Source organism: Procambarus clarkii, chromosome 9 (genome assembly GCF_040958095.1).
Source record: "Procambarus clarkii isolate CNS0578487 chromosome 9, FALCON_Pclarkii_2.0, whole genome shotgun sequence".
Lineage (NCBI taxonomy): Eukaryota > Metazoa > Arthropoda > Malacostraca > Decapoda > Cambaridae > Procambarus > Procambarus clarkii.
The window spans coordinates 20,404,465-20,431,065 of NC_091158.1; the positions used below are offsets into that span (position 1 = coordinate 20,404,465).

Genomic DNA, 26,601 nt, shown 5'->3' on the forward strand with positions numbered 1-26,601 from the left:
TTTTTTACCAAAAAACCATTATTTTATTATGAACAAGTTCACACTGCTATCGTTAGCCAAAAATACAGACACTTACAAAGGCTGTGTGTGGCCTGGCAAGCTCCACAAGGGCTTCACAGAAATTATGCCACAGCTGTGCTACCAGGAGCCTCATGCAATGACACATGGGCCACCTAGTGCAACTACAACGCATGGGCCACCAATGCAACAATGACGAGCTGGCCACTAAACACGCGTGGCCAAATCTGAGGGCTTGACCAGGAAACTGTCTCGGGAGGGAAGGAAAAAGGTGGGACTGATGCAGGAAAGCAGAGTATGCAACGAGGCCTGTTAGTGGCTATTGGTTTCGATTTAAGTAAGGGAGTTTTTCCTCATCTAGAAAAAACCCTTATTGCACAAAGATCACAAACCACTGACGATCTCGTTACAAATAAAATAATTTAAGACAATCAGCATGGTATAAATATAAATTCAAATATATTGCAATACAGTATAAAATTCTTAAACAGAACTTATAGAATTTAATACATAAAATGCAAGGCAGGCCTTTTAACAAATAAAAATAGGCACCATAGCTGTTAAGTGTAAATACAAACGTTCTAAAGAAAAATTAATTTATCTTGTTCTAGGCCTATAATTTTGAGAATTATTGGGAGTGCTTATGATAATCTTGAGTGAAAAAACATTTCATTCCTGTGGCCAAGTTCAATGATCAACTATTAGCAAGTAGGTAAGAACTCTACCAGCTTCGCATGCATTATCTAGATACCGCTGCAGGAATGTACATTCCACATGTCCTCTTTCAGCCAAGACTGCTGCTCCTCAAAACTGTTATGGAAGGTATAAAGCTAACCTGATTTTAAGGAGGCCATTTTTTTGTGCAACCTAGTAAAGTTAGAAAAGTGAAGAGCAGCAAATCCAAATTACTAGACATTAGATCTTAAAATACACATATAGAAAATATGGGGCCATGTTAAAATCTCAAGATAATTTGGCAAACTTAATACATCTATTTGTCTTCTGCTCGAGTGAATTTTACAAACTTAACACAAATAACTATAATTATGTACATAACCAAACACCGTACACTTTAGGCAAGATGCAACAGAATGTCCGAATGACTAAAATGGTTTTGGTTACTTTCTACTGTTGGGTGCATTTAGCACCTTGTCTCTTCTACAAGGAAGGATTTACACAAAAAATGGGATGCTATACTTGCACGAACAAGTCTGCTCAACAATGCAAACTTCATTAATTATCAGATCCAAAGTTTCCCGTCGGCCTCAAAAGCAGTATGGGAAGTTGTTACTACTAAACCATATCCTGTGCAAGAATTTTTAAAATCCATCACAGATCTAAACATCCCATTATTGGTGTAAGTCCTACTCTAGGTGCCCCAATTCAATGGGTTGTAGCTTTCTCAGCCATATGCACAATACTTACGAACATTCAAAAGTTTACCTTAAAAATTTGTTCCCATCTTCATCACATGTGATCACCATGGATGACTGACTGAAGGAATTGATGAAGAAATGGCAAATTCCTTGCATACATTTTGACTTCATAAAAGTAAACATCTGCCGAAGAACTTGTTTTTCTATCATCGCATCCTTCAAATGCCAAAGCCAAGAGGCCAGTAATAAAATAATGCTCTTGGCACTAGTGCAATATGCCACTATCTCAAACTTGTGCACCAGCCAGGCATGAAGATGCTGTACCTCTGGCTCTGGCATACAAGAAACATACACACCTTGTTCATTCAACCCAAATTTTTTTTTTTTTTTAGCTTTACCAGCTTTAAATCCCCTGACGAGTTCATCTGTGATAATATGCCTTAGAATTTGTTTTTCCTATTTTATTATTACCTGAGGCTGGAAGAAACAAGGTTTGACTGTAGATGTTTCAAAGCACTACAACATTCAGACTTAAGATTGGCAGATCTTCCATGCACTCCTTAGAAAAGAGGGTAGGGAGTTTGTGGCTTGCAAAGTATGGCATAGGTTCACAGCCATGTATACCTACATAACTACAGAGCTGAGGCAGGTCAAGTCAATCTGGGCATACTGTAAAGTAATATAAGATTCAATTTATGATTTCTAGCATCCAATTGTTTTTTACCAAGAATTTGATTATGAAGGCCCTTAATATCATACTAAATTACTCTATAGAAGCTACCTTTTATTCCACAAGACAGTGAATGAGAAATGAAACTTTGCAGATGAATTAAGAAATTTGAAAACTAAACCTTACATTGTTAAAAGTTCAATTAATTATACAAATCTCTCAAAAGGATGGAGTTCTGTGGTACAATCTACCCAGCTGACTTGAAAGACAACACACAAGATATAGAAGACCTCACTTTAGGTGTTCATTGATTGATGACACTTAATACATGAACAAATTTGTTTAATAGTTTATACATCTGAAGTGAAATGACAAGACTGAGGACAACTTTAAAGTGCTAAAAATGTATTAATAATGCAAATTTTGGTTTCATTAGAAAAGAAATTAATTTAGCACAATTATATATCAAGTGGCCAGTGGTAGGGGTGGGGGGAGGAGGAAAATAGTAAGAGTTCAAGGTTAAGGAATAGTTGATAACCACTTGACCATGGTCTACTAGGTGGTGTTGACCACTCAACCACAGTCTACCAGCTGATAACCACTCAACCATGGTCTACAAGTTAATGCTAACCACTCAACCAGTCTACCAGATAAAACAGCACCGGAGATTGGAAGATGCCAAGACAGACTCCCTGAAACACACTGATCCACAGTCAATATTCACTTATTCCTCACACATAAGTTCTGAAAAAACTTACATTCATAAAAAACAATCTTCAGCTGCATAGGATGCTTAACATGAAGGGCTGAGGCAAGTCAGTGGTAACTGCTCACAAGGGCTGAATTCATAGGATTTTATGCACAACCTTATTCCACTGAGTTAGTGCTATGGTGCCCAGTGGTTCTGTTTTAAGGACATACTTTGTAAAACTTCATATATTTTAAACCAACATTTTCATACACTAAATGTATTTAAAGTTCTAGGGTCCAAATAAGAGGTAAATATTGACATGAACACAATTATTCCTTAAAGGATTAAAAATAAGATTATAAAATACGGATCTGATCAAATATCCTTGTCAAACTGTCAATGTCCTCTAATTTGGATTTTTAAAATTTAAAGTTAAAAATGGACTCAAATTTGTAACAAACTAAATTTATGAGCAAGTTATGGAATGCACTGCATTCAATGTACTATTTTACTTGAAAATGTCCAACATTTGAGTTTTAGTTACACCATGTAAAATGCCCAATCAAATGATAATTGTTATTCTTGTTATGATAACATGCCAAAAGTCAGTTCAAGAATGGTCATGAGGATCTATGATGCCTGTAAATTACACAGGCTGGCCTGCCATGCAAGTTCATATTTCATGATTAATTCATAATTTTAAAAAATCCTGCACAACTACCTTCCTCCTAATAAGTACATAATAATATATAAAAATTGCATTCTTAAATTAATTATGCAAAGTCTGAAGACACCTTCTGCAGCTGGAGTAGAGGAACAAAGGGGGTCAGGGCATGATATGTGCTAACAGCCGTACTTGTCAAGGCCTACACGTCTTGCCAGAACCAACCTGACTGGGTTAGCAATGCCATGTTTCCACAACATTTACTTTTTGTTTCATCATATCATGCCATAGGACTAAACATTGCTAAAGCCTGACTAAAACTTACTTTTTTCTTCTAATTCCAAAATAAACCGAGGACAATTAACAAGGGACTGCTAACACATTTTCTTGTGCCACAAAGATTGACTTTCATTTAGTTCTGATATTCCTATGAGTTTCACGATCAGTCTCTTGCTATTGATAGTCAAGGCGGCCTCAACACCTAAGATACCGCCCACCCTCTCCCCCCGTGCTACCACAACAAAAGCAGAGTATTTCAAGTACAGTAGTCATGGTAACATGGCCAAAAGGCATATTTCCTGCACATATTTATCACTTAACTAAATTTACAACTTCATTAATTTAAAGTATTGGATTAGTAGACAGGAGCCTTACTTCAGAATTGTGGGGGTTAAGTATACGCATCTGTTGATGTTACTTTAATCTGGAACAAGGAGGTTCTTAATACATGCTAGAAATTACTGACAACTCCAAACCTGTCACGCTTTCTCACGGCCATTTCCTTAACATTTAGTTTTAGAAAATGAGCCACATGTATATTATATATAATATATATATATATATGTATATATTATATATATATGTATGATATTATATCCTGCTATTATTACTTCCATCATACAATATTTGTATTTTTAAAATAAGTGCCCTGTTAAATTTTGACTGGATAACCTAAGATAAAATATACCAAACACTCCATTTGTGAAAATGAAAGGTATAATGAAGGTACAATAAGTTCATTGCAAACTATACCAACATGGTTAAGACAAAAATTCATTACTAATTTATCAATATGGCAACCAACTTAACAGAACTCAAGTATCCGAGCATTTGTCAATACCTCTCGTAATTTTACTGAACACAGCACGCACCAGTCTTTTGGCCATTCTTTAGCCGAAGTCGAGACTTGGGACGGTACTTCTCCAGATAAGCCAGCTGTTTAGCATTAATGGCTCCTCGTCTTTTCCTGAAAAAAAGAAAATGTAAAAAATTAGAAAACACCAAAGTTGTCAAGAATTAAATATATTTGATTATATAGTTTAATTCCACTCAAATGGGATTTAGTTTTCAAGATCTCCAGGAGAGTTATAACTGACGTTATTCAATTTGGCAGACAAGATACATAAAAAGTGGAGTCACAGTCCTAGTAAAAGAACATTTAGGTATTAAAGAACCAATAATATTACCCTCAAGACTACTAGTGATCATAAATGGCTCCTGCCTTCAATTAGGTAACAAACACAAAAGGGACACTAAACCACACATGAGAAAGAACTAAACTTGCAGATAAGGATCAAGCAAGTGATGATATCGAGTGACTAATATGAAAGTAATACTAATTAATAATTTCATATTAGATCAATAGTCAAATATAAAATTCCATTATAATTACATGATATGCATACCAGTTTTGTTCATATGGCTGTCACAGCTCTACATGGCTGTAATGAAGTATACCAAGTCAACGAATCATTATTTGAACATGATAAAGGAACTGCAAAAGGCCTCTTGGCCCATATACAGCAGTTCCCATTTATATCCACCCAAACTCATTCATAGGAATGAGTTTGAGTGGATGTAAATAGGAGCTGCCTCGTCTGGACCAATAGGCTTTCTGCAATTTCCTTATTTCACTGCAGCCCTAAATACATTAACCTTATAGTCAGTAATGTACAGTACTCAATCCATGTTTTTGTAAACAACATTCACATAAATCTAGTTATTCAACAAAAATACTATAGTAAATGAACTAAAAAGTGAAGAAATGATTTAGAAACATCCATGGTCATCACTGGATTCCTCTGCCACACGCTGTTGTTTCAGTAAAACCTGAAATTTGGTGTTGAAAGATCCGACTGGCAAGTCAGCCATCAACCTTCTACAAAACCAGCAAATATGTAGATATTTACTTTACTCTTTTCCTCACACTTTATATCCAAATTAGTTATTCTATAGGGACAAAATATTTTGTTTATTTTTGTATTTTTTGCACATGGGCAGAGATGCTGCTTGTTGAGAGTTAAGAGGCAAAACTGGAAAATTATGAAATGGCAAATTTGGATATTAACACATCAGCATGTTGAGTAGACCACTTGTGTATGGGAAGAGCATGCTTAATATTGCTGGATTTCTTATGCCCAATAAAAAGGAAGATGCTTAACTTACAATATTGCCTTCATTATGCAAGGTGACTCATGTCCTACCAATATTGGAAATGGGACAAAACATTATGGTACAGGAAATTTAGAATTCTTTAATGGACATGATTGGAAAGTTTTATCGATAGGCACAGCTATAAAAAAGATTTATGCAAAATTTTGCCTAATTTATAACACTGGTACTCAAAAATTAACTGCAAAAAAGAGGCATAGATCTTGTTAAGAAAACAGAGTCAACAGAAATTTTGAGTAATACCCCCCCAATAAAATGACACCAAAATAAGACAACCCCCCACTCATGTATACATAATACAATAATATTACATACATAATACAAATTAATACAAACCAGTATTATGTAGTAAACCACTATATTGCAGTAAGGGAGAAAATCTTAAGAAAATAAAGAGCACACAAAGGATAAAACAAAGAATGGGAATATTCACAGAGAAACAAATATAGGTACAGTATGTAAATCCCTGCTTGATGGTGTTCTAGTTGTTTTACTCCCCAAGCCAGGGCCAGGCTTGACTTATAAGAGCTTGGTCGAACAGGCTGTTATGGAAGAAAACCTGCGGGCCGCTTGTAGCGGTCCGCAGGTCCACATTCACCACAGCCTGGTTGGTCTGGCGCTTCTTGAAGAAAACTATCTAGTTTTCTCTTGAAAATGCCCACGATTGTTCTGGCAATGTGTCTTATACTTGCTGGGAGTATGTTGAACAAACGTGGACCTCTGATGTTTATAGTGTTCTTTGATTGTGTATGGCACCCCTACTCTTCACTGGTTCTATTCTGCATTTTCTTCCTTATTGTTCACTCCAGTATGTTGTTATTTTACTGCGTAGATTTGGTACCTGGCCAACCAGTATTTTCCATGTGTATACTATTTGATATCTCTCTCGTCTCCTTTCTAGTGAGAACATTTGGAGAGCTTTGAGACGATCCCAATAATTTAGGTGCTTTATCGCGTCTATGTATGCCATATTTGTTCTCTGTATTCCCTCTATTTCAACAATCTCCCCTAAATGAACAGTTTCAAAGTGCCTATATAACAAAAATTAACCGCACCTAGGTGTTTCTAAAGGCAGTGTAACCGCCAAACTACTCAGGAATTTAGGCAGAAAAAAAAGGCAGACCAGATGAAGTTTCACTTCTGGTCCTGAGAGAATATTCTCACGAGTCCAGCAACCCACTGTAGATTTTTTTCCAGGCATCTTTACAGGCATGGAAGAAGGTAAACATTTCCAATTCATAAAAACATACAATAGACCCAATAAACTGGACCAGTTTTGTACAAGCATAGTAGCCAAATCACAGAGAAAAAATTGAAGTTGGGTAAATGGGTAGAATATCTTTGAATTTCATAATAATAGATAGGCCGAAGGGTTTATTTCCAATGGAAGGTCACAAGTAACAAATTTACCTAGCTTTATGATAAAGACAACTTTATGATCATCAGAAGATGATAGAGCAGACAGGAAAAAATCCTGAGTGTATCTAGATCTAAATAGTATCATTCAAGTGTTCTGGATATAGGAACTGGGGGTGGCATGGGGGGTGCAAATATCATGGATGAAGAACTTCCTAAAGAGATAAATTAAAAATGAGGCTGGAGGAACGAAGCAGTCCCAGTAGAGAAGGCTCTATAATATGCGAGTAATGTTCACCATCAATATATATGCTATGAATGAGAAACTAATTCACAACACACTGGGTCAAAGCAACACACACTCAGCCCGGTGGTGACTTGGTTGGCTGCCTTACTAAGTGTACCATCTCTTGAGTTGAATACTCATGAGGGAAGGGTAGGTGTGGAAGCAGTTTGGACTGAAAATGAGTAACAACAGTTTGGAAAGAAAGACATCCTCTATAAGTAAAAACACTTCCTAAATTACAGCACTATACTATGCATAACAGTTATGGAAAAATAACTCACTGCCTAATAAGTTCAACAGCATCCTCGTATCGTTGTCCAAGCTCAATGAGTGCAATGGCAACTAGCACAGGAGCACGACCAAGACCAGCCACGCAGTGAACAGCTACGGTACACCCAGGGTCTTCACGGTGACGGAGTCTCAACAGCCCCAGCCATTCCTCAACAATCTGAAATTTAAAAGAAAAATAAAAAAATAAAAAATCTATAAATCTAATCTAAAACATTAAATTTACATTTGTAGTTATGAATTAGGAAAAAGTACTGCACTGTAATTGTAATGTGATCTGAATAGTAAAGTGGTAACAGACTGAGAATGACAATGGGTGGTAATTGTGCATCTAGACTGTAGTTTTAATACCTAGCAAGAAATTAACCAAAATATGTCAAGTTTCAGCACACACTATTCTAGTTATTATTAAGGTAGTTTTTATCCATTTAAAGGAGTTTTACTAATATAAAAGTTTCAACTATACACAATACCACTGTTCACAAGAATTTTCACTGGATATTTTTAAACTTCTTGAAAGTTTTATCTACATCATAATCCAGTGTCATGTTACATTGGGGTTGTCCCACGTGTTCTCCAGGACAACTGTTTTAACATGAATATATAAAGGGTGACAATTAAAACAAAAAATAATGATAACCCTTACCATCTATTTGAATAATGCAACATTAAATTTCTATGGTATTGGAGATAACTAATTCAGTGGTGCACAGGTTATTCACTCTTACAAAGTGTCAAAGTACCGAGGATTCTGTACCATAATTACTATGGACTACCATGGTCATTAAAACCCAGTGGGTCAGACATGCACCCCATCAATTAGGTTAAAAATTACCACAGATTACACTATTACACGCCTAGCTTTCTAAACTTTATTATATACTGTATCTATAGCTGGAACACGGAGGGGGGGCAACAAATATTTATTTTAAACCAATTTTTCCAAGTCATAAACTTCAAAAACTGTAAAGATTAAAAGGTTACATCTACATAATGTATACTTAAGTTTGATTTGTGTAGTTCCAGCTTGCAAAAATTTTACTGGAAATGAATCCTAACACAAAACTGAGGGCTGCCTGTCTATGTTCATTTCATTTTAAGATGCATTCCTTACCTCTGCAGGAGGGAATGTCCCATCATCAAACACCAAGTCCATTACAGATATTCCCGCCTTCTTGAGTTCATCAGTTTTGTATGTTGGCTCACAAACTCTGACCACATCATGTACACCATGCTTCACCAATTCCTGTTAAACATGGAAATCTTGATCAATAAGAACAGCATATATACCAATATTAACACTGACTATTTGGCTTCTCCGCACATTCCTGACTAAACATTCCGGGCTCTCTGGGCCACTCGACAACGAGAAAAATGCTTACAATTGTTTTCTGTTTTCTAAGTTATTTCTTGGGCTATAACAATGAATTTGGTATCAAAGGTTTGAAAATTGTCTAGAAAATACATAAAAACAACAAGAGTACAGTAATTGTAATAGATTTTGGTTCTCTCCGTGTTTTTCCAAATGTAAACTTGGCTCCTTGGCTCGTTGGGTGGGTCCTGCTCAGCGATGCTTAAAATATTTACAATCGTGTTAAGTTTTCTCAATTATTTGTTCGGCTATAACTACAAGTTTTATGTCAAAATGTTTGCAAATGAATTTTTGAAGTGAATAAATGCAAAAACAATAGTGTATTATAAAATATTGTGTGTGACAGCAATGAATATACAAATGTTAAGGGGCCATCACACAGGATATTAAAAGTTGTTCAATGTCAAGCAAACTTTTTTGACTAGATGTATATGAAAAGGGCTGCAACTGTTCCAAGTTTCAGTATCGCAGTCTAAAAAGGAAAAAAAAAAAAAAAAGTCTTGGATCAATTGTAGAGAGAAACTCTACATATAAGGTGCAGGTTTCATGTAAATACAATACTTGACAAAATATTAGTCAAAGATTTTGCCACCTGTGGCTGAGGTTGACATCAACCAATTTCCTCCAAAATTGGCACCCTTACAGTAAGATTAATAGACACCCGAATAGGACACAGGTGTCCATCAGAGCTCACACTAATATTTGACTAGTTCCTTTCGAATCACCAAGTGTTAAGATCCGACATTACTCCCATGGATTTTATTCTTTGGTGGTCTTTTTCCACTTTGGTTACACTTTCATGGAGATCGCTACCCCTATGGCTGGACATCTGCATTGTCCACATCGTGTGTAATTTCTTTTACCTCAGAACCACCGGGCATTAAGACTGGCTACTAATATGAAAGGTAGCATGATGTTAGCGGTGGCATTTTTAATATTTAGAATACCTCTTAACTACTTCTTGAATGTAACCTCTTTACGGGTGTATAGTTGGCACGTTGAACAGAGCTTGGAAGGCTCATTCCATTCAGTGGTTAACAATCACAGTGCCATGATTATCCAGAAAACGTAAATAAAGAGGTGCACCTCAGGAGACATTATCAAAGCTAACTTGAGGATGCGGGGGAAAACATCCCCTTCCATGCCCGTGCACCCGACTACCACAAAATCCTCTTGGGAGAAAATTGTACCAACTACCACCTTGGGGGAAGATTACAGATAAGTGACTGACAAAGAATACCTAATAGACTAACATCACAGCCAGCAGTGGGGTCAAAGTAGGGACATCTGTCATCCACCATCCATCCATCTATCATCTACTCATCTTTCCATACATATCCATCCATCTGTCATCTACTCATCTTTCCATACATATCCATCCATCTACCCATTTACCTACCCATACATGTGCATCCATCTATCTGTCTTACTATCCATCCACCTACCTGTGCATTTATTCATCCATCTACTCTCTCTCTCTTTCCATCTACTTTTCTTTCTCTCCATCTACTCATCTATCCAAACTATAAAAACTATTATACATGTATATAAAAACTTAAATTCAAACTATAAAAACTGAACAAGTTAATCAACAAACCTCAATATAGCTCTGCATGGTTGCATCAGTGGGTCGATCTGTGATGAGGAAGCGCATGTTCTTGTATTCAATTTCTGAAGGGGCGGGTCTGATGCTCTTGGATCTCATATTTGCACTATTTGCACTCATAACGCTCGAAAAAAAAAAGTGCCAGTAGTAATATATACTCTTGCAGTTGTGGATTTTTCAGCCAAAGATTGGAAGTACAGGTGTTTGAGGTGACGATAAGAAAAGATGGCGATGAATGATAACCTTGAGTGGTAGGCTGGAAACCTTCTACCTTGGGAGACCTCTAAACTTGGGATGAAGCTGTTAGATCTCTTCTCAATAATTACAAATATATATATATTCTATATATATATATATATATTATATATGTGTGTGTGTGTATATACGTATTTATAAAAAAAGGCTGTAATCTGATATTTTATACACCGTTCCACAATCACACTATATATACACACAATTAGAACACACTCACTTTGGCTCTTCACGGATCAAAACTGAACGGTACAAAACCTAAGAGGATGGAGCTAGTGAAGGAAAGGACTGGTAGGGAGGGGGGGGGATGTCTGAGGGGAGGCAACAATCAGGAGCTTGAGCTTCCTCCACCAGATATGGTGGTGATCCCCAATTTTGATTTTGCCGAAAGTGCTGCCGAAGACAGGGATCTCTCCTTTACTACTAAGGGCAAAGACACCACAAAGCAGAAGGGCGGCAGCAACGGCAGCAGCAATAGCAGACGATAACGCAGCCACAGAGGACCCGCTTATTTTCAGGCCTTCACTTTACCCCATCACCAAGTTCAGTCTCCCACTATTCACACTGACACTCAGACAATGCACACTTAGATTAGCATAAGAACCAGGCTTGCTTCTTGCTTATTTGATGTGATATTGTGCCTTGCAGAATTCGCCAGAGCCCTTAAGTAGCTCCATAAGTGTGTAGCCTCGCCCACTGGACAGCTGAAACAAATAATCAAAAGTTAAACATTGGTATTCAGCTCAACTACATTTACAAGTAACTAATTTTATAACTTTTAAATGCATCATCTGCAATAGTATTTTAAAAAATTCTATAATTACCACAACTAAAATTGTCAGAAACACTTGAAATATACAGTATAAATACTGTATGCACTCTTATCCAAATTCTGCTAAAGTGGATATGTGGGTTATCTGGCCAAAATCGCGTCCAGATATTTTTCTGGGAAAATTTTGCCATACCTGGAGGTTTGGCCAAATAGTGCAGACCAAGATTCAAAATCAAGTCTGGAAAACTTTCTGCCAAACTTTACCATATCTAGACAGAAATCTGGAAAAGATGACAAATTATGATGACCAAGCCACACATCTACGAACTCAAAACATGGTCATTTCTCCATCTTTTGATGTGTGGATTGGTCATCATATCTTCAGCCACAGTATTGTGACTCGTCGTCTGCATGAAGAGAAGTTAGTTTCTACTTGCAATTACGATGCCATCAAATATTCACCAATTAGGTAAAACAGAATAATCATTTGAGCTTAATAGAGGTGCTGAAAATGCTAAACAGATGGATTGGCAACTACCATAATTTTGTTTAAAGAGCCTACTTTCAAATGCCAAGCAGCCCTATAATTATTTCAACTTGAGAGACATTTACAATTAATTCATCTACTGTATATTCATTCTGGTCCCTGTAAATAAATAGTGTGTGACATTCCTTGTTGCATTCACTGGCTACTAGCTAAAACTATATTTAGCATGTAGTCAACCAACATGTATTGGCTACAGTAAGAAATTGGTGCCATGCCACCTGATGCCTGATGCAGAATTACCATCAGGGTCTACTTGCTCCTTGCAGTCTCTAAGTTTCCTTCACTTTTCATAAACATTACTATAGAGTAGAGTATTAGGCGATTTTCCACTTAAAAAATTTTTTTAGCATTTTCAAAAGTAGTTTCTTTTTGTTCATGTTTTAGTTTACCTTTTGTGCCATAATGCAGTGTCTCACTACATTGAGAGGCAGCAGTGTACATTGTGTAGATGTATCAAGTACAGTACAGTACACTAGCCTATTTGTACAATTTCGAGAAGTACATCTAGGTAAATTTAAAGTAGCCTGTCAGTGTAGCCTGATATTCATATAATTTCTTCACTGAATATGTTGTACTGCATCCAAACTGGCAAGTACAATACTGTATACTTTTACATACATCTCTGGACATTTTCTTTCACCCTTCGAATGAGAAACTAGGAAAGTTTCTAAGAGGAAGACCACATAAAGATCATTGTGCAAGGAGCCAAAGCTAAACTTTCTAACTTCAGAACTGCTTTTAAATACATGGATAGTGAAATATTCAAGAAATTGTTCGTGACTTTTGTTACACCAAAGCTGGAATATGCAGCGGTTGTATGGTGCCCATATCTTAAGAAACATATTAACAAACTCGAAAAGGTGCAAAGACATGCCACAGAGTGGCTCCCAGAATTGAAGGACAAGAGCTACGAGAAGAGGTTAGAGGCATTAAATATGCCAAAACTAGAAGATAGAGGAAAAAGAGGCAATATGATCACTACAAACAAAATAGTACTGTACCAGGAATCGATAAAATTGATAGGGAAGATTTCCAGAGACCTGGAACGTCAAGAACAAGCGATCATATATTTAAACTAAATAAACAAAGCTGCCGCAGAAATATAAGAAAATTCACTTTCGCAAACAGTGGTAGACGGTTGAAACAAGTTAGGTGAGAAGGTGGTGGAGACAAAATCCGTCAGTAATTTCAAAGCGTTATATGACTAAGTGCGCTGGGTAGACGGGACACCACGAGCATAGCTCTCGTCCTATAACTACACTTAGGTAATTACACACACACACACACACACACACATGGATATACTGTACTTTTAAAATTCCCTTACATATACCCAGCATCAGCAGCAACAAAACTCTGGATGCCCACAATTGGTCAATACATAACCGTGGGTACTGTAGTGCACAGACACCAACCATTTTGTAATCGTTACAGAATTTCTTCTCTTGAAACATACAAGTTCTCCAATAAACCTAATAACACTTTAGTCCAATGAGACTCAATTTTGTTAAGCATAAAGGCGGTAGTGTACCCTGTACCTGTCCCGTGGGTGGTAATGCACCCATACCCGTCCCATGGGTGGTAATGCACATCATACCCATCCCATGGGCAGTAGTGCACTCTGTACCCATCCTGTGGGCAGTAGTGCATCTCGTACCATTTCTGTGGGCAGTAGTGCACCCCGTATCTATCCTGTGGCGATAGTACACCCCATACCTATCCCGTGGCAGTAATGGAAAAGATTACAAAGACAAAACGGGATCAAAAATGCAGTAGAATCTAAAACTTGAGCCACAATAATATTGTCAGTGACATTACACAACTTTTGATTAGGTTAGGAGAGGTTAGGTTGGGTTAGGTTTAATTAAAGAGTGGCGATTGCATAGGGTAGTGAAAATTTGCCGAGGCCTTAGACCCCTATTTTAGGAATAGCTTGATCACAAGATGTAAAACTCCTTTGAAAATAATTCAAGACAATCTGGGACTGCAAACATTTTTAATTAAGCTTTCATCTACCTGGACCCCCTTACCAAGAATTACAAATATAGATAAAACACTCCTCTGCACTCTTGACAACAGCAGTGAATATTAATTACACAAATTGTCATGACACAAACTGCCAGGTAACAAGACAATTGTCACTCCACTCACCATTAGAACCATTCCTCCTCCTCCACTACTTGCTCAAGCACCAGGTCACCCCAGGCACACTGTATATATATATATATCCTAGAGGAGGCCCTGGCAGAGCAGCAGCAGCCACTAAGACAATGACCACCTTAAGGGTCTAACAAAGACACTCACACACGTCCGCCACATTCCAAGGCCATTCTCGGCCTCAGCCTCACACAATTTCCTCTTGTTTTTCTACAACACTTGTATAAGAGCCGTGGTTAAAGTGTAGAGGACACGAGACATAGAGGTGTGTGAAGGCCTGAGTGAAGCACCACCACACACTGTGATGGTCGGTGAGGCTGACCACAAGGCCTGGCTGGGACCTACCTCTTCTCTCCCACTATTACTCCCGGTATTTAACCTACCATTACACCAGAAATTACAAAACAAAGTTTAATTCACCTCTTGCGTGTAATACGGGCGCTTAAAGCAGGAGGAATTAAATGAGATAGAGGCTGGAGGCAGAGGAGGAGATTCAGCCATTGCCACACCACAGCCCCGACACACTACACTCACTCACCTGTGCGTTGTTATTGCCGCAATATTTAAATTTCATGTTTCAATTAACTGCCTTGACACAGAATAAGGTGCGTCGAACAAGTATATCAAAGATGATGCATTTGCTATGCATCAGTCGAGGAGGGACAATATATGGTACGAGGCCAATGGTGAGGGAGAGGCACCAACTGACCCGCTCTGCGCATGCGCCACTACTAACACTCGCTTTCACACACTCTTATTTTAGCGAACAATATACCCCTCACCCCTAACCTCTTATCCCTAACTTGCTTTACCCTAAGAACCGCATTGTTTCACTCGCATCGTAGTGTTTTAACGTAATATTATACCCCAAGAAGTGCAATGTATAGCGGTGTGACATTCTACCGAGGGACGCATGCGCAAAAATTGGTCATGACAAAATGTGACTCAAGACTGAACGTAAATAAGCAACTCGATCACCAAGAGGAATTATACAAAAATATTCCAACTATGCTCGTCCTCAAATAATACAACACTATTACCCAGATTAACTATAATTAATCCGTCACCTCATTCATGTCACGCGTTGCCGGCTGCTGAATGACCATATAAATCTACATGAAGCTAATTAATTTGAGGTTAAGAAACTTTTCTATATATACGATATTATCTGCTTATAAGATGACAGAACATGTTCATTAAATTTACAAAACTAAATCATTACAAGACCAATTTTATGTTTGTTTTCGTGGAAATGGGTTAAAAGTCTAGTTTGTTGATCCCACTCAGGGGATTCCCAGAAGCATATTGTGCAAGACATGTGCGGAAGACATCAACCTATCATACTCTGGCCCCCCACACACATACATACATATCTTGCCTCCCAACGTTGTGCAATGTTAAACTATAGATATGCTTCACAATGTTATGCTACAGGTATGCTTCACAATGTTATGCTACAGGTATGCTTCACAATGTTATGCTACAGGTATGCTTCACAATGTTATGCTACAGGTATGCTTCACAATGTTATGCTACAGGTATGCTTCACAATGTTATGCTACATGTATGCTTCACAGTGTTATGCTACAGGTATATTTCACAATGTTATGCTACATGTATGCTTCACAGTGTTATGCTACAGGTATGTTTCACAATGTTATGCTTCACAGTGTTATGCTACAGGTATGTTTCACAATGTTATGCAACAGGTATGCTTCACAGTTTTATGCTACAGGTATGTTTCACAATGTTAAATCTTTCCAATCTCACTGGAAAGGCGAACTCACTGGAAAGGCGAAGAGTTAGGGGTGACATGATAGAGGTTTACAAGTGGATGAATGGACATAACCGGGGGGATATTAATAGGGTATTAAAAGTATCAACACAGGACAGAACACGAAACAATGGATATAAATTGGATAAGTTTAGATTTAGGAAAGACTTGGGTAAATACTGGTTCAGTAACAGGGTTGTTGATTTGTGGAACCAATTGCCGCGGAACATTGTGGAGGTGGGGTCCCTCGATTGTTTCAAGCACGGGTTGGACAAGTATATGAGTGGGATTGGGTGGTTATAGAATAGGAGCTGCCTCGTATGGGCCAATAGGCCTTCTGCAGTTACCTTTGTTCTTATGTTCTTATGTTCTTATGCTACATGTATGCTTCACAGTGTTATGCTACAGGTATGTTTCACAATGTTATGCAATGTTTGACTAGATTCGCTTTGCAGGGTTCTAAGCCTAGACGATTCTTATTGAGTTTCTATAGATATATAACTGGGCTGATATATAACGGGCTGAGGGATAATCTTAAGTTCCTCTTTAATAAATACAGATAAAATGTTTATTAAAAATACGACTCATTGCTTCGTCGTTATCAGTTATCTGACCTGTCTCAGTTTTTAATGGACCTATCCTTTCCATAATCTTTTTTTCGATACAACTGAAAAACCGTTTAGGTTTTTAGGTAATTATTATTCTAACATTATTATATTACTGCAGGTTCGTCCCAGAATGTTGTAATGCTAAACCACAGATTCTTATATTACCTTCATTCTTATGTTCTTATTAATTGGGTCTAACAATGAGCTTTTCTCCATGATTGATTGATAAAGATTAAGCCACCCAAGAGGTAGCATGGGCATGAATAGCCCGTAAGTTTTCTCCATAACAGCTAGTTCGTTAAGTATTCTATGTTATCCTATTCTCCCTAGGGGCGGTAGGATTAACAGTTTAATTGCCATTAATACTTTATCCCGAATAATGTCTATGCATGTGACATCCCTACTGTTTCCTTCTGTAAGTTCAATAAGTTTATTGAGAAAAGGAAGTACATCTCAAAAGGATAGAGTAGCATAGGCTACTTCTACTCTCGTGTATATAACGTCCCTTGGGGGGCTCACAAACCCATACAGTACACAATTATTAATCATATTCTACATTTCACATTCCAATGGTAATCACATGGCAAACTGTGAAATCTCTTATTGATTATGCTGTCCCTGTCCTTTCTTGTTTGGTAAAGGCAGACTAAACATGTTGGAGAAGGTAAAAAAAGAAGCCATGAGAATAATCCCAAGATTATTAATTCACATGCCCAAGAAATACTATTACTGAAATAATGATGATATAATTGAACATGCATAATATTTGGGGATAGAATTTCAGAGATAAAAGAAGTTTCGGCGATTAGACTAATGAGAGGCGAGGGAGCTAATGAATTAATCCTCTCACTTCAAAAGGTGGGAAGAAATGAATAATGTACGTGAGAGTATAATAAGATCCTCATGTTCTAATGTTACAAAGCATGATGTCCTTCAAGAATGTATTTCATTGCCAAAGAAACAATTAACACCAACATGGGAGGAATACAAAAGTAGATGCAGTAGATTTTTACCACATTTGACTACTTTCTGTAATCCTATTAATACAGCTTGGAGTTCAGCCTAGGTTGAAGATACATTCTCAGTTAAGTGGTGTCCAATAACAGTATTTACAGTGCCGATGTCAATGTACTCCCTAATCAAGACTCCACATCCTGTCGTTCCATCCTTAGTCGGGTTGTTAAAAGGATCTGGGAGTTATGATTAGTAAGACTTTAACACCAAAAAATCAATGCATAAATGTTCGTAATAAGGCAAATAGGACATTGGGTTTTGGACAGGACACCTGGTGTTGTTCTTCAGCTATATCTTGCTCTGGTTTTAGATTTTTTGCCCCATTTAGATTTTGCAGTTCAGTTTTGGTCGCCGTACTATAGAATGGATATAAATTCACTAGAACGCGTCCAGCGTAGGATTATGTTTCCTAGCGTTTCGGTCAATCAAAACCGTTGTCAATACTTGACTGTGTAAGAGAAACAAAGGGAGGGTACAGGCCAACAACTGGAACCTGACCACCCATCCCCAGGAAAAGAATTACCCAGAAAGAGGTATAGATTAGCTTAGAATAGCCAAAAAGATTAAGCGGTCAGAGAATAAGTATGAAGATTAAAAAAAAATATATTATTCGAATCATCATAGTAAAGTTAAACAAGCAGTATTTTCAGGAACGTTTCTTCGAGCTTTGAGGGTGTGCAGTCTTTTGATGAAGAGATCGGTAAAATATATGAAATTGGGAAGAGTTTACAATACCCTAAGATGTTTTTGGATTGCTCGTTCGGGCAAGCTAAACGTACGTTATATAATGATGTCCCCAAAGCGAAACCAGAAATTAGAAACCCATTGGTGGTACCTTATGCGGTGGAACTTGAAAAACTTTCCCCGGTTTTTAAGAAACCTAATATCAATTTGGTGTTCACTAATAGTACGATCAAGTCCAATTTAATAACAAAAAAGCTCCCCCTGGTACAGTAGGTTGTGTGTATTCGATTCCCTGCAATGATTGTGATTATGTATACCTCGGACAAACAGGAAAATCCTTACAATTGCGTTTGTCCCAACATGCTTATAGTATTAGAACTGCCCAAACGTCTAGTGCATGGTATCGACACACGAGTTTGTGTGATCTCACTATTAAGTGCGATGGAGCGAAAACCATTACCAATTGCAATGGTTTTGTGGAACGGAATTTAATTGGCTGCCCTAATCAGTCAGTGTCCAAATCTTCTCAGTTACAATATTGCACAATAGTTTAAGAAAAAACTCCGATAGGGAGGGTTACAATGTCTCATTACAGTGTTATACTCATATATTATGGGTGTGAGACTTTTTCTTTAATCTTCCATACTTATTCTCTGACCGCTAATCCCTTTGACTATTCGAAGCTAATTTATACCTGTTTCTGGGTAATTCTTTCCCTGGGGGATGGGTGGTCAGGTTCTAGCTGTTGGCCTGTACTCTCCCTTTGTTTCTCTTACTCAGTCTGGTGTTGACAACGGCTTAATCAGCCGGAACGTTCATCTCCCTTTCCCATTTCTCTGTGGATATTCCGCATAGATACTTTTTTTTTTTTTAATTTTGCCATAGATACTGTTCTTAAAAGATTCCCCATTTTGCACCCGCAAGATAACGTAAGATTTTAAGGGTTGACAAATGCTACTCTTCTCGTTTGAGAAGCTGTTGACTTGAGACAGCAAGCAAGTCCCAGCTGTGTCTGGGTACAAGTGACAGGATGAACAACCCATTGGGTTTTCTTCCTATTGGGGGGGGGGGGTGTTGCACACGCTGCTATGGCGGTATGTTCACTCACGTCCAAAGATGAGTGCCGCTGCCCAATAAACTTGTCCCTCGGGGCAAAATTAAATGGTTTAAATTGGATAAGTTTAGATTTAGGAAAGACCTGGGTAAATACTGGTTCGGTAATAGGGTTATTGATTTGTGTATCCAATTACCACGTAGCGTAATAGAAGTGGGATCCCTTGATTGTTTCAAGCGCTCGTTAGACATATATATGAATGAGGTTGGGTGGTTATAAAGCTGCCTCGTATCGGCCAATAAGCCTTCTGCAGTTACCTTCATTCTTATGCTCACACTAGTCCAGGATACTCACACTAGTCCAGCCACTCACCAGTTATACCCATGAAAATTCTCATGAAGCAGTGTAAACGCAGTATGGCTTGCATGCTAATAGAATTATGTCAACCTGTAGAAGACTGCCGGACAGAATCTCTGTTAAGAACATAAGTTATTAGACAAATATTAGCTTGGAACATATGACAAAAGTTATTAGAGACTTGGTACAAAACTTAGTTGTTATCGTCCATTTGACTATGCTTCTTCCTTGGACCTTTAGACTGTATGCTCCAAGATGGAGACAACATGAGATTGTGGCAGTGTAGCACTGCGCATTAACTCGCTCTGGAATCCAGGAAATGTATAGGGATTGTGCAATTCCCTACAAAATATAAGTTGAGTTAATCTGATATATAATAATAATGTAATCTGAAAAACTTACATTTACAATATTTGAAGAATACAATGCTCATACGCCACAAGAATCAACACATGTAAGCTAGATAACCACCGTGACAAAGAGTGAACCTTATCTTCTTTCTCAGTTATTAATCGTCAAAACAATTAGTCCAAGCCCAGCCAACACCCGCGCAGCCTAGGCACTTGTCCTCCCAGAATTGTCATTGTAAAACTTAGCCTATCACACCCAACTCTCGCTTCAATAATATTTGAGCCAGTAATAATCACGTAACATAAAAGATGCAACAATTTATTAAAATACTATGCTTATGTGAAGTAAACCCAAGGTCAGCCGCTTAGGTAATGAGTAAAACATATGAGACAAATCTGGAAGAATCAGCTGTTTGTATGGTAACTTTGTATGATAAGCTTCGCAGAGTCCGGTATGCATTATAACATTATTCCCGCCCACGGCGATGTTATCTTTAAGGACAGCCGCGACAAAAATCTACGAGTTAAACATTTGTGGTCACGACTATGAACGAGGGAGGAATACGGGCGCCGTAATGGGGGTGAGGGGGATGGGAGCCAACGTCACTACTGACGCAGGTGGACAGCGTTGTGACTAATGTTGGCGGCCACAGTGGCGTCACCACAACACTGACTCACACATCACGCGATACCTGCTCAACTCATCCCTACAGACCTCAGGTGATACCTGCTGTGTTCCTTACGGGCTATTCATGCCCTTGCCGCCTCTTGGGTGGCTTAATCTTCATCAGTCAATCATCTTTCATCCCTACAGACCTCAGGTGATACCTGCTGTGTTCCTTACGGGCTAGTCATGCCCTTGCCACCTCTTGGGTGGCTTAATCTTCATCAGTCAATCATCTTTCATCCCTACAGACCTCAGGTGATACCTGCTGTGTTCCTTACGGGCCATTCATGCCCTTGCTACCTTTTGGGTGGCTTAATCTTCATCAGTCAATCATCTGCTTTCATCTTTGTATGAAGTATCACTCGGCCCTTTCTTCTGGCATACAAACAAAACGCAACACGATTTTCAGCTAAATTCATAAAGTTTTGTGTCCATATTTAACAAACACGTCCTGATAGGTCTCCTGTTATTGAGTGCATAATGTGATAGTGATTAATATTCGGTTTAACTTACGCTAGTTTCAGTTTCATGAATAAAACCATGTCCCAACAGGCTTATTGCAAAACCTATGTACAATATGGTTGAGAGTTCTACCGTTCGAGGGTCACGGTAGTACTGTCGGGTTCGTTCTCAACTTGCAATCGAAAATTCTGGGTTTGAATCCCAGGAAGCATAGAAATGATTGGGCGCGTTTCCTATCACCTCATGCCCCTGTCCACCTAGCAGTAAATAGGTACCCAGGAGTTAGTATTTCGTTCTGAGTAGCTAAATCTAAAACAACAACAACTACTGTAGTCAGCTTATTGTAGGGTTGCATCCTGGGGGAGGGTCAGTAATTCTACCCTGAGGTGGGGGGGGGGGGAGATGGGACCTTGATAGAAGCCTAGCATACACTGTATGTAAAAATTGGCTGCCTGTCCCCCCCCCCCGACATAATAAATTATATCTAATTCATAAATCTTCACCCAAATGTGATACAGGGCCACCTTTCCGACTTACTCGGTCTGAGGTAGAAAGTTTACATCAACAACTCAACACCTAAATAATGTGTTATTTTTTGTCCATAGGCTAATTAGGCAAATGAAACACTGTTGGGGAGAACACTTAATATGGTAAGAGAATTATGGACCATGCAGTACAGTACTGAATCACACAATTCTGATTGCAAATATTACATATAAACATAATTGCAATCTTATAGATGTTATGGCATCATTTGTAATGGGAACCGTGTTTTACAACATCACCTGTGGTGGGAGTCGTGTTTTACTAAATAAATAACCAAGCAACTCTCATGTGTAACTCCCAGAAAGGAGAAGGTGGGGGGATTGTTTTTGTATATGTTGATGAAAGAGGTACACATATAATGATTGTAGTGAAGTATTTGGAGAAAGCCATAACGAAGCACCAAGGTTTTGCCAAGAGGAGAATTTCCCGTGACTCTTCCCCTGCACATACAACTGGATGTGTGCCATGACGACAGAGAACAGAGAGATACAAGGTGTATAGGCATGACTATCTCGAAATAAGAAGAGAAGCAGATACGCAGTTTTAAAATGATTGGACAGAAACAAACTAAGATCCATCCCAAACGGTTCCATAGCCATATCAGTAGGAAAACAGGTGATAGAATTAATGATGGGGGAGGACTCAGTCACAGAAAAGGACAAAAGTATGTGAGGAACGTGATAAGTGATTCAAAAGATTGATAATAGAGCAAGGCGTAGCTGTCTGAACTACAAGCATCACGGGAGTATTTTTAGATAGAGTTGAAGAAGGGAAGAATGAGATGCAGTTAAGCTCAACAAAGTCAGTGAGATCTAACAAGATCTCACAGTGGTACAAACAGGAAGCTGAAACTATATACTGGCCACTTACTATGATATATAACACGTTATTGGAAACTTGAGAACTACCAGAAAGCTGAAAAACAGCCAGCAGAGTGCCAGTATACTAAAAAAAAGTAGATAAGGGAGACAATGAACAATAGGCTAACGTCTCTAGCATGCATGTCATTCAATCAGATGGAAACGATTTTAAGGGAAACTATTAGAACATCTGAAAAAGCTGTCCTCATAATGAGACACCAGCATGAGTCAGGGATGGTAAACCCTGCCTCACAAACATGACAGAATTCTATGGTAAAGTGAGAGAAATCATATAAAACAGAAAGCTAGGCTAAGAGGCACAATAAGGGAAAAATCCAAAGAGAAGCAAATGTTACCAGCGAAGTCACATAAGGGTCAGCAATAAGGTCTATCCAAATCCTGATTTATGTGAACGATCTACCAGAAGGGACAGACTCCTTCCTGTCCATGTTTGCTGATGACACATAAATGATAAAAGCGTTGAATACGGAGGAGCGTAAAAATTTTTGTTTTAATTTTTTAAACACCACCCCACCCTCACCTACACCACCACCACCCTCACCTACACCATCACCACCCTCACCTACACCACCACCACCCTCACCTACACCATCACCACCCTCACCTACACCACCACCACTCTCACCTACACCATCACCACCCTCACCTACACCACCACCACCCTCACCTACACCATCCTCACCTACACCATCACCACTCTCACCTACACCATCACCACTCTCACCTACACCACCACCACTCTCACCTACACCACCACTTTGTAACAAGTGGGCATCGTGGATTTAGAAGGGAAAAGTTGTTTCTGCCAAACTTAATTGAATTTAATGACAGGGTTACTAAAATAATACAGGAAAAAGACGGCTGGGTAGACAACACCAGCCTGAAATCAGCACCTTGTGAAGCATAACATCAAAATTTAAAAAGGACAAGAGGTTTGCAACAAGATTAGTGCCAGAGCTAAGCGGGCTGAGGTATAAGGACAGGTTAAAGGAACTAGATCTTGCAGTTACAGCCCCGCTCCTTTGCCAGGTAAGTCCAGTACGGACTCACCATAGCCCGTGCTACTTGGAATTTTTGTTCCGAGTAGCTTAATCTTAAACATCAACAAATTAGGCCTCACAACCCTGGAGGAGAAAAGAGAGGGGACATGATCACAACATAAGAGATATTGCGGGGAATTGACAAGGTTGACAAGGACAGCCTCTTTAAAGCGAGAGAAAGTATGACAAGTGGACATAAGTAGAAGCTGGAAATACAGATGAGTCGAAGAAATGTAAGGAAATTCTCGTACCCTTATGGGTGGTCCATAAATGGAACGTATTGAATCAAGTTATGGAAGCCACCTCCGTCTACCACTTTAAGACGGATGTGGCTTCGACAAAGAATTCCAACATCAAAATATGCAAATTATAAAGCAACAGGCACAGCAGGCCTAGTAGGCGAGGCATAAAGAGTTAGACCTCACAATCTCTGATCGGTAAGTTCCACCAATCCCACCCACATCACCCCCACCCGCCCCCGCACCACTACCACTGGACTAAGGACCCACTTAATTATACCTTTTCTTCCGTGTAGCTAAAAGTTTTGGTGGAGGATGAGGACTGACAGTGATCAGTTTACATTATCTGAAGGTTTAAGATTTCTTAGATCTTCAATAGCGTTCCTGGGGTCAGTGATTATCATTGTGTTGGTCGTCATATGCGCCTGGTCAAGAGACAGTTTGACAGCGAACATTTCAGTCGCCCATTGTGGTGGTGGCGGCTTGTAGCCTGGTGCGTGTAACTTGTGGCCTTTTTGTGTTGTGTTATTTATTGCCTTGTTGGCGTTTTAATTGTTTCCAGGCGTAGCTTTTCGGGTTCCGTTCGTTTTGGTAACCATGTGATGATTCTTATAGCTGCATTTCGAACATTTACAAGAGTTTTGATTTTTCATTAAACATGAGTGATGAAAGCAGGAGCTTTGTATTCTATGATGGATCTAATTGGGTGAGTGTAATAAGTTCTGAGAACATTGTGTTTGGCGCTAATCTCAGCTGCTGAAGAAGGCCGCAGAGGAACCTTGTCAACCGCTAACTAAAGTTTTAAATAAAACACCCGAGACAGATCTCTTAGCATTCTGGAGAAAGGTAAATGGGGTTCCTATAAAATAAATGGAATAGATGTATTGACTGGCAAGTATTCCAGTAACATTAACCATTGGGCCCACCGTTGACTATGACCTTAACCATTGGACCCACCGCTGACCAGCTCCTGAGCAGGATCACTACTGAGGAAGAAAAAGTTCCCAGTCAGGTTTACGCAGCGAGTGACCGATCCCCGGCCCCGTTAAGTGACACTGTAGGCAACTCCTGGCTGGGACTAGCTGTCTGTAGGGACTGGCTTGCTGGGTGCAGGGATTGTCCGAGTGTGGAGGGCCTTGATGGTGGAGGACCTTGACGGTGGACGGCCTGGACGGTGGACGGCCTGGACAGTGGACGGCCTGGACAGTGGAGGGCCTGGACGGTGGAGGGCCTAGACAGTGGAGGGCCTCCCGGAAACTGCATGGAGGATCGGGGAAGACTTGAGTGGGCATGGCACCGTCTGAGGGGGTATCAAGAGTGTAATGCATATTGGCAAGTGTTGGTGTGTTCCGTTATCTCCATGCTCCCCTCACAGTTCATGTGTGTACATGTTGTCCTCACAGCTCATGTGTGTACACGTGTGGTTATGGGTGAGGGTGTAGAGGAGATTGCCGGTGTCTGCTACATATAGAAACGCCGTTAGAGTGTAATTGTTATGTAAGTATATTCCGTGTCAGCAAACATTTCAAGCAGCTTAACAGTTTGATGTTAGCAGAGACGGCTGCGACCACTTGGGTAGAACTTGGCGTCCGCTATCTTACTCTTTTCCTCCTCCCCGACCATCCGCCAACTCATGTACCCAGAAACCCCCATCTTGCAACCTCTCCCCCGCAAGCCAACCCCACAAACCCAACCCCTGGCCAAGATATGAACTCACGTGGACATTTCTCACGCGCCGCCGCCCGCGACTCCCTTGCTGCCCACCGAGGAAACATTTTCTTTCGTTTTGTTTTGGTAGTCTTTCCGGTGTTAGTATCAACAGTTTCTTGTTATGTCTGGTTCATTTTACGGTTTTCTTACCCTTCTTCGTGCGCGGCACGTCCAGGCACGTGAGTTAGGACTGAATGTTAAGAGTACGAGGAATTTTAATATTATTTATACAAGACGATAATTTTGGTTTATGGATCGTGCAGTGTGAGTGTACACACACACACACACACTCACACACACACACACACACACACATAAATATAATATATATATATATATATATATATATATATATATATACATATGCGGAAAATCCACAAAGAAATTGGAAAGGAAGATGAACGTTTCGGCCGTTTTACAGCTGTAAAACTGTATATATATATATATATATATATATATATATATATATATATATATATATATATATATATATATATATATATATATATATATATACTGTATATATACGGCTCACCATATATATATATATATATATATATATATATATATATATATATATATATATATATATATATATATATATATATATATATATATATATATATATATATATATACTGTCATAGACTGGCCGAGGGTCCACCACATTGATTGATAAAGATTAAGCCACCCAAGAGGTGGCACGGGCA

The 26,601-nt window shown here is 38.9% G+C and overlaps 2 protein-coding genes across 4 annotated transcripts in view; one reads left to right on the plus strand and one right to left on the minus strand.

The window, feature by feature from the left end:
- Nucleotides 1–15,235, minus strand: PRL-1 (PRL-1 phosphatase). 3 transcript variants are annotated; one of them, XM_045755050.2, is made up of 5 exons: nucleotides 15,045–15,235; nucleotides 10,770–11,734; nucleotides 8,915–9,046; nucleotides 7,794–7,960; nucleotides 1–4,665 (listed from the first exon to the last, which is right to left on the minus strand). In XM_045755050.2, the coding sequence occupies exons 2-5, from the start codon at nucleotides 10,896–10,898 to the stop codon at nucleotides 4,551–4,553; spliced, it is 543 nt and encodes a 180-aa protein (XP_045611006.1). In that variant the 5' UTR covers nucleotides 10,899–11,734; nucleotides 15,045–15,235; the 3' UTR covers nucleotides 1–4,550. The 3 variants fall into 3 exon arrangements, with proteins under 3 accessions (XP_045611006.1, XP_045611008.1, XP_045611007.1); XM_045755052.2 differs by lacking the exon at nucleotides 15,045–15,235 and adding an exon at nucleotides 14,927–15,029; XM_045755051.2 differs by lacking the exon at nucleotides 15,045–15,235 and adding an exon at nucleotides 14,501–14,647.
- The window catches only part of LOC123766283 (uncharacterized), an 18,465-nt gene continuing 3,956 nt past the window's right edge, over nucleotides 12,093–26,601 (plus strand). The window contains exons 1-2 of the mRNA XM_069321402.1: nucleotides 12,093–12,223; nucleotides 15,967–16,189. Coding sequence (XP_069177503.1) covers nucleotides 12,093–12,223; nucleotides 15,967–16,189 — 354 coding nt within the window. The remainder of the gene's footprint in view (nucleotides 12,224–15,966; nucleotides 16,190–26,601) is intronic.

Excerpts from the sequence above, each read along its gene's own strand:
- PRL-1 (XM_045755050.2), bottom strand. The coding sequence starts at position 10,898 with ATGAGTGCAAATAGTGCAAATATGAGATCCAAGAGCATCAGACCCGCC. Across the intron at positions 9,047-10,769 it reads CCATGCAGAGCTATATTGAG|GAATTGGTGAAGCATGGTGT; the intron begins GTTTGTTGATTA and ends CATGTTTAACAG. Across the intron at positions 7,961-8,914 it reads GGACATTCCCTCCTGCAGAG|ATTGTTGAGGAATGGCTGGG; the intron begins GTAAGGAATGCA and ends TTTAAATTTCAG.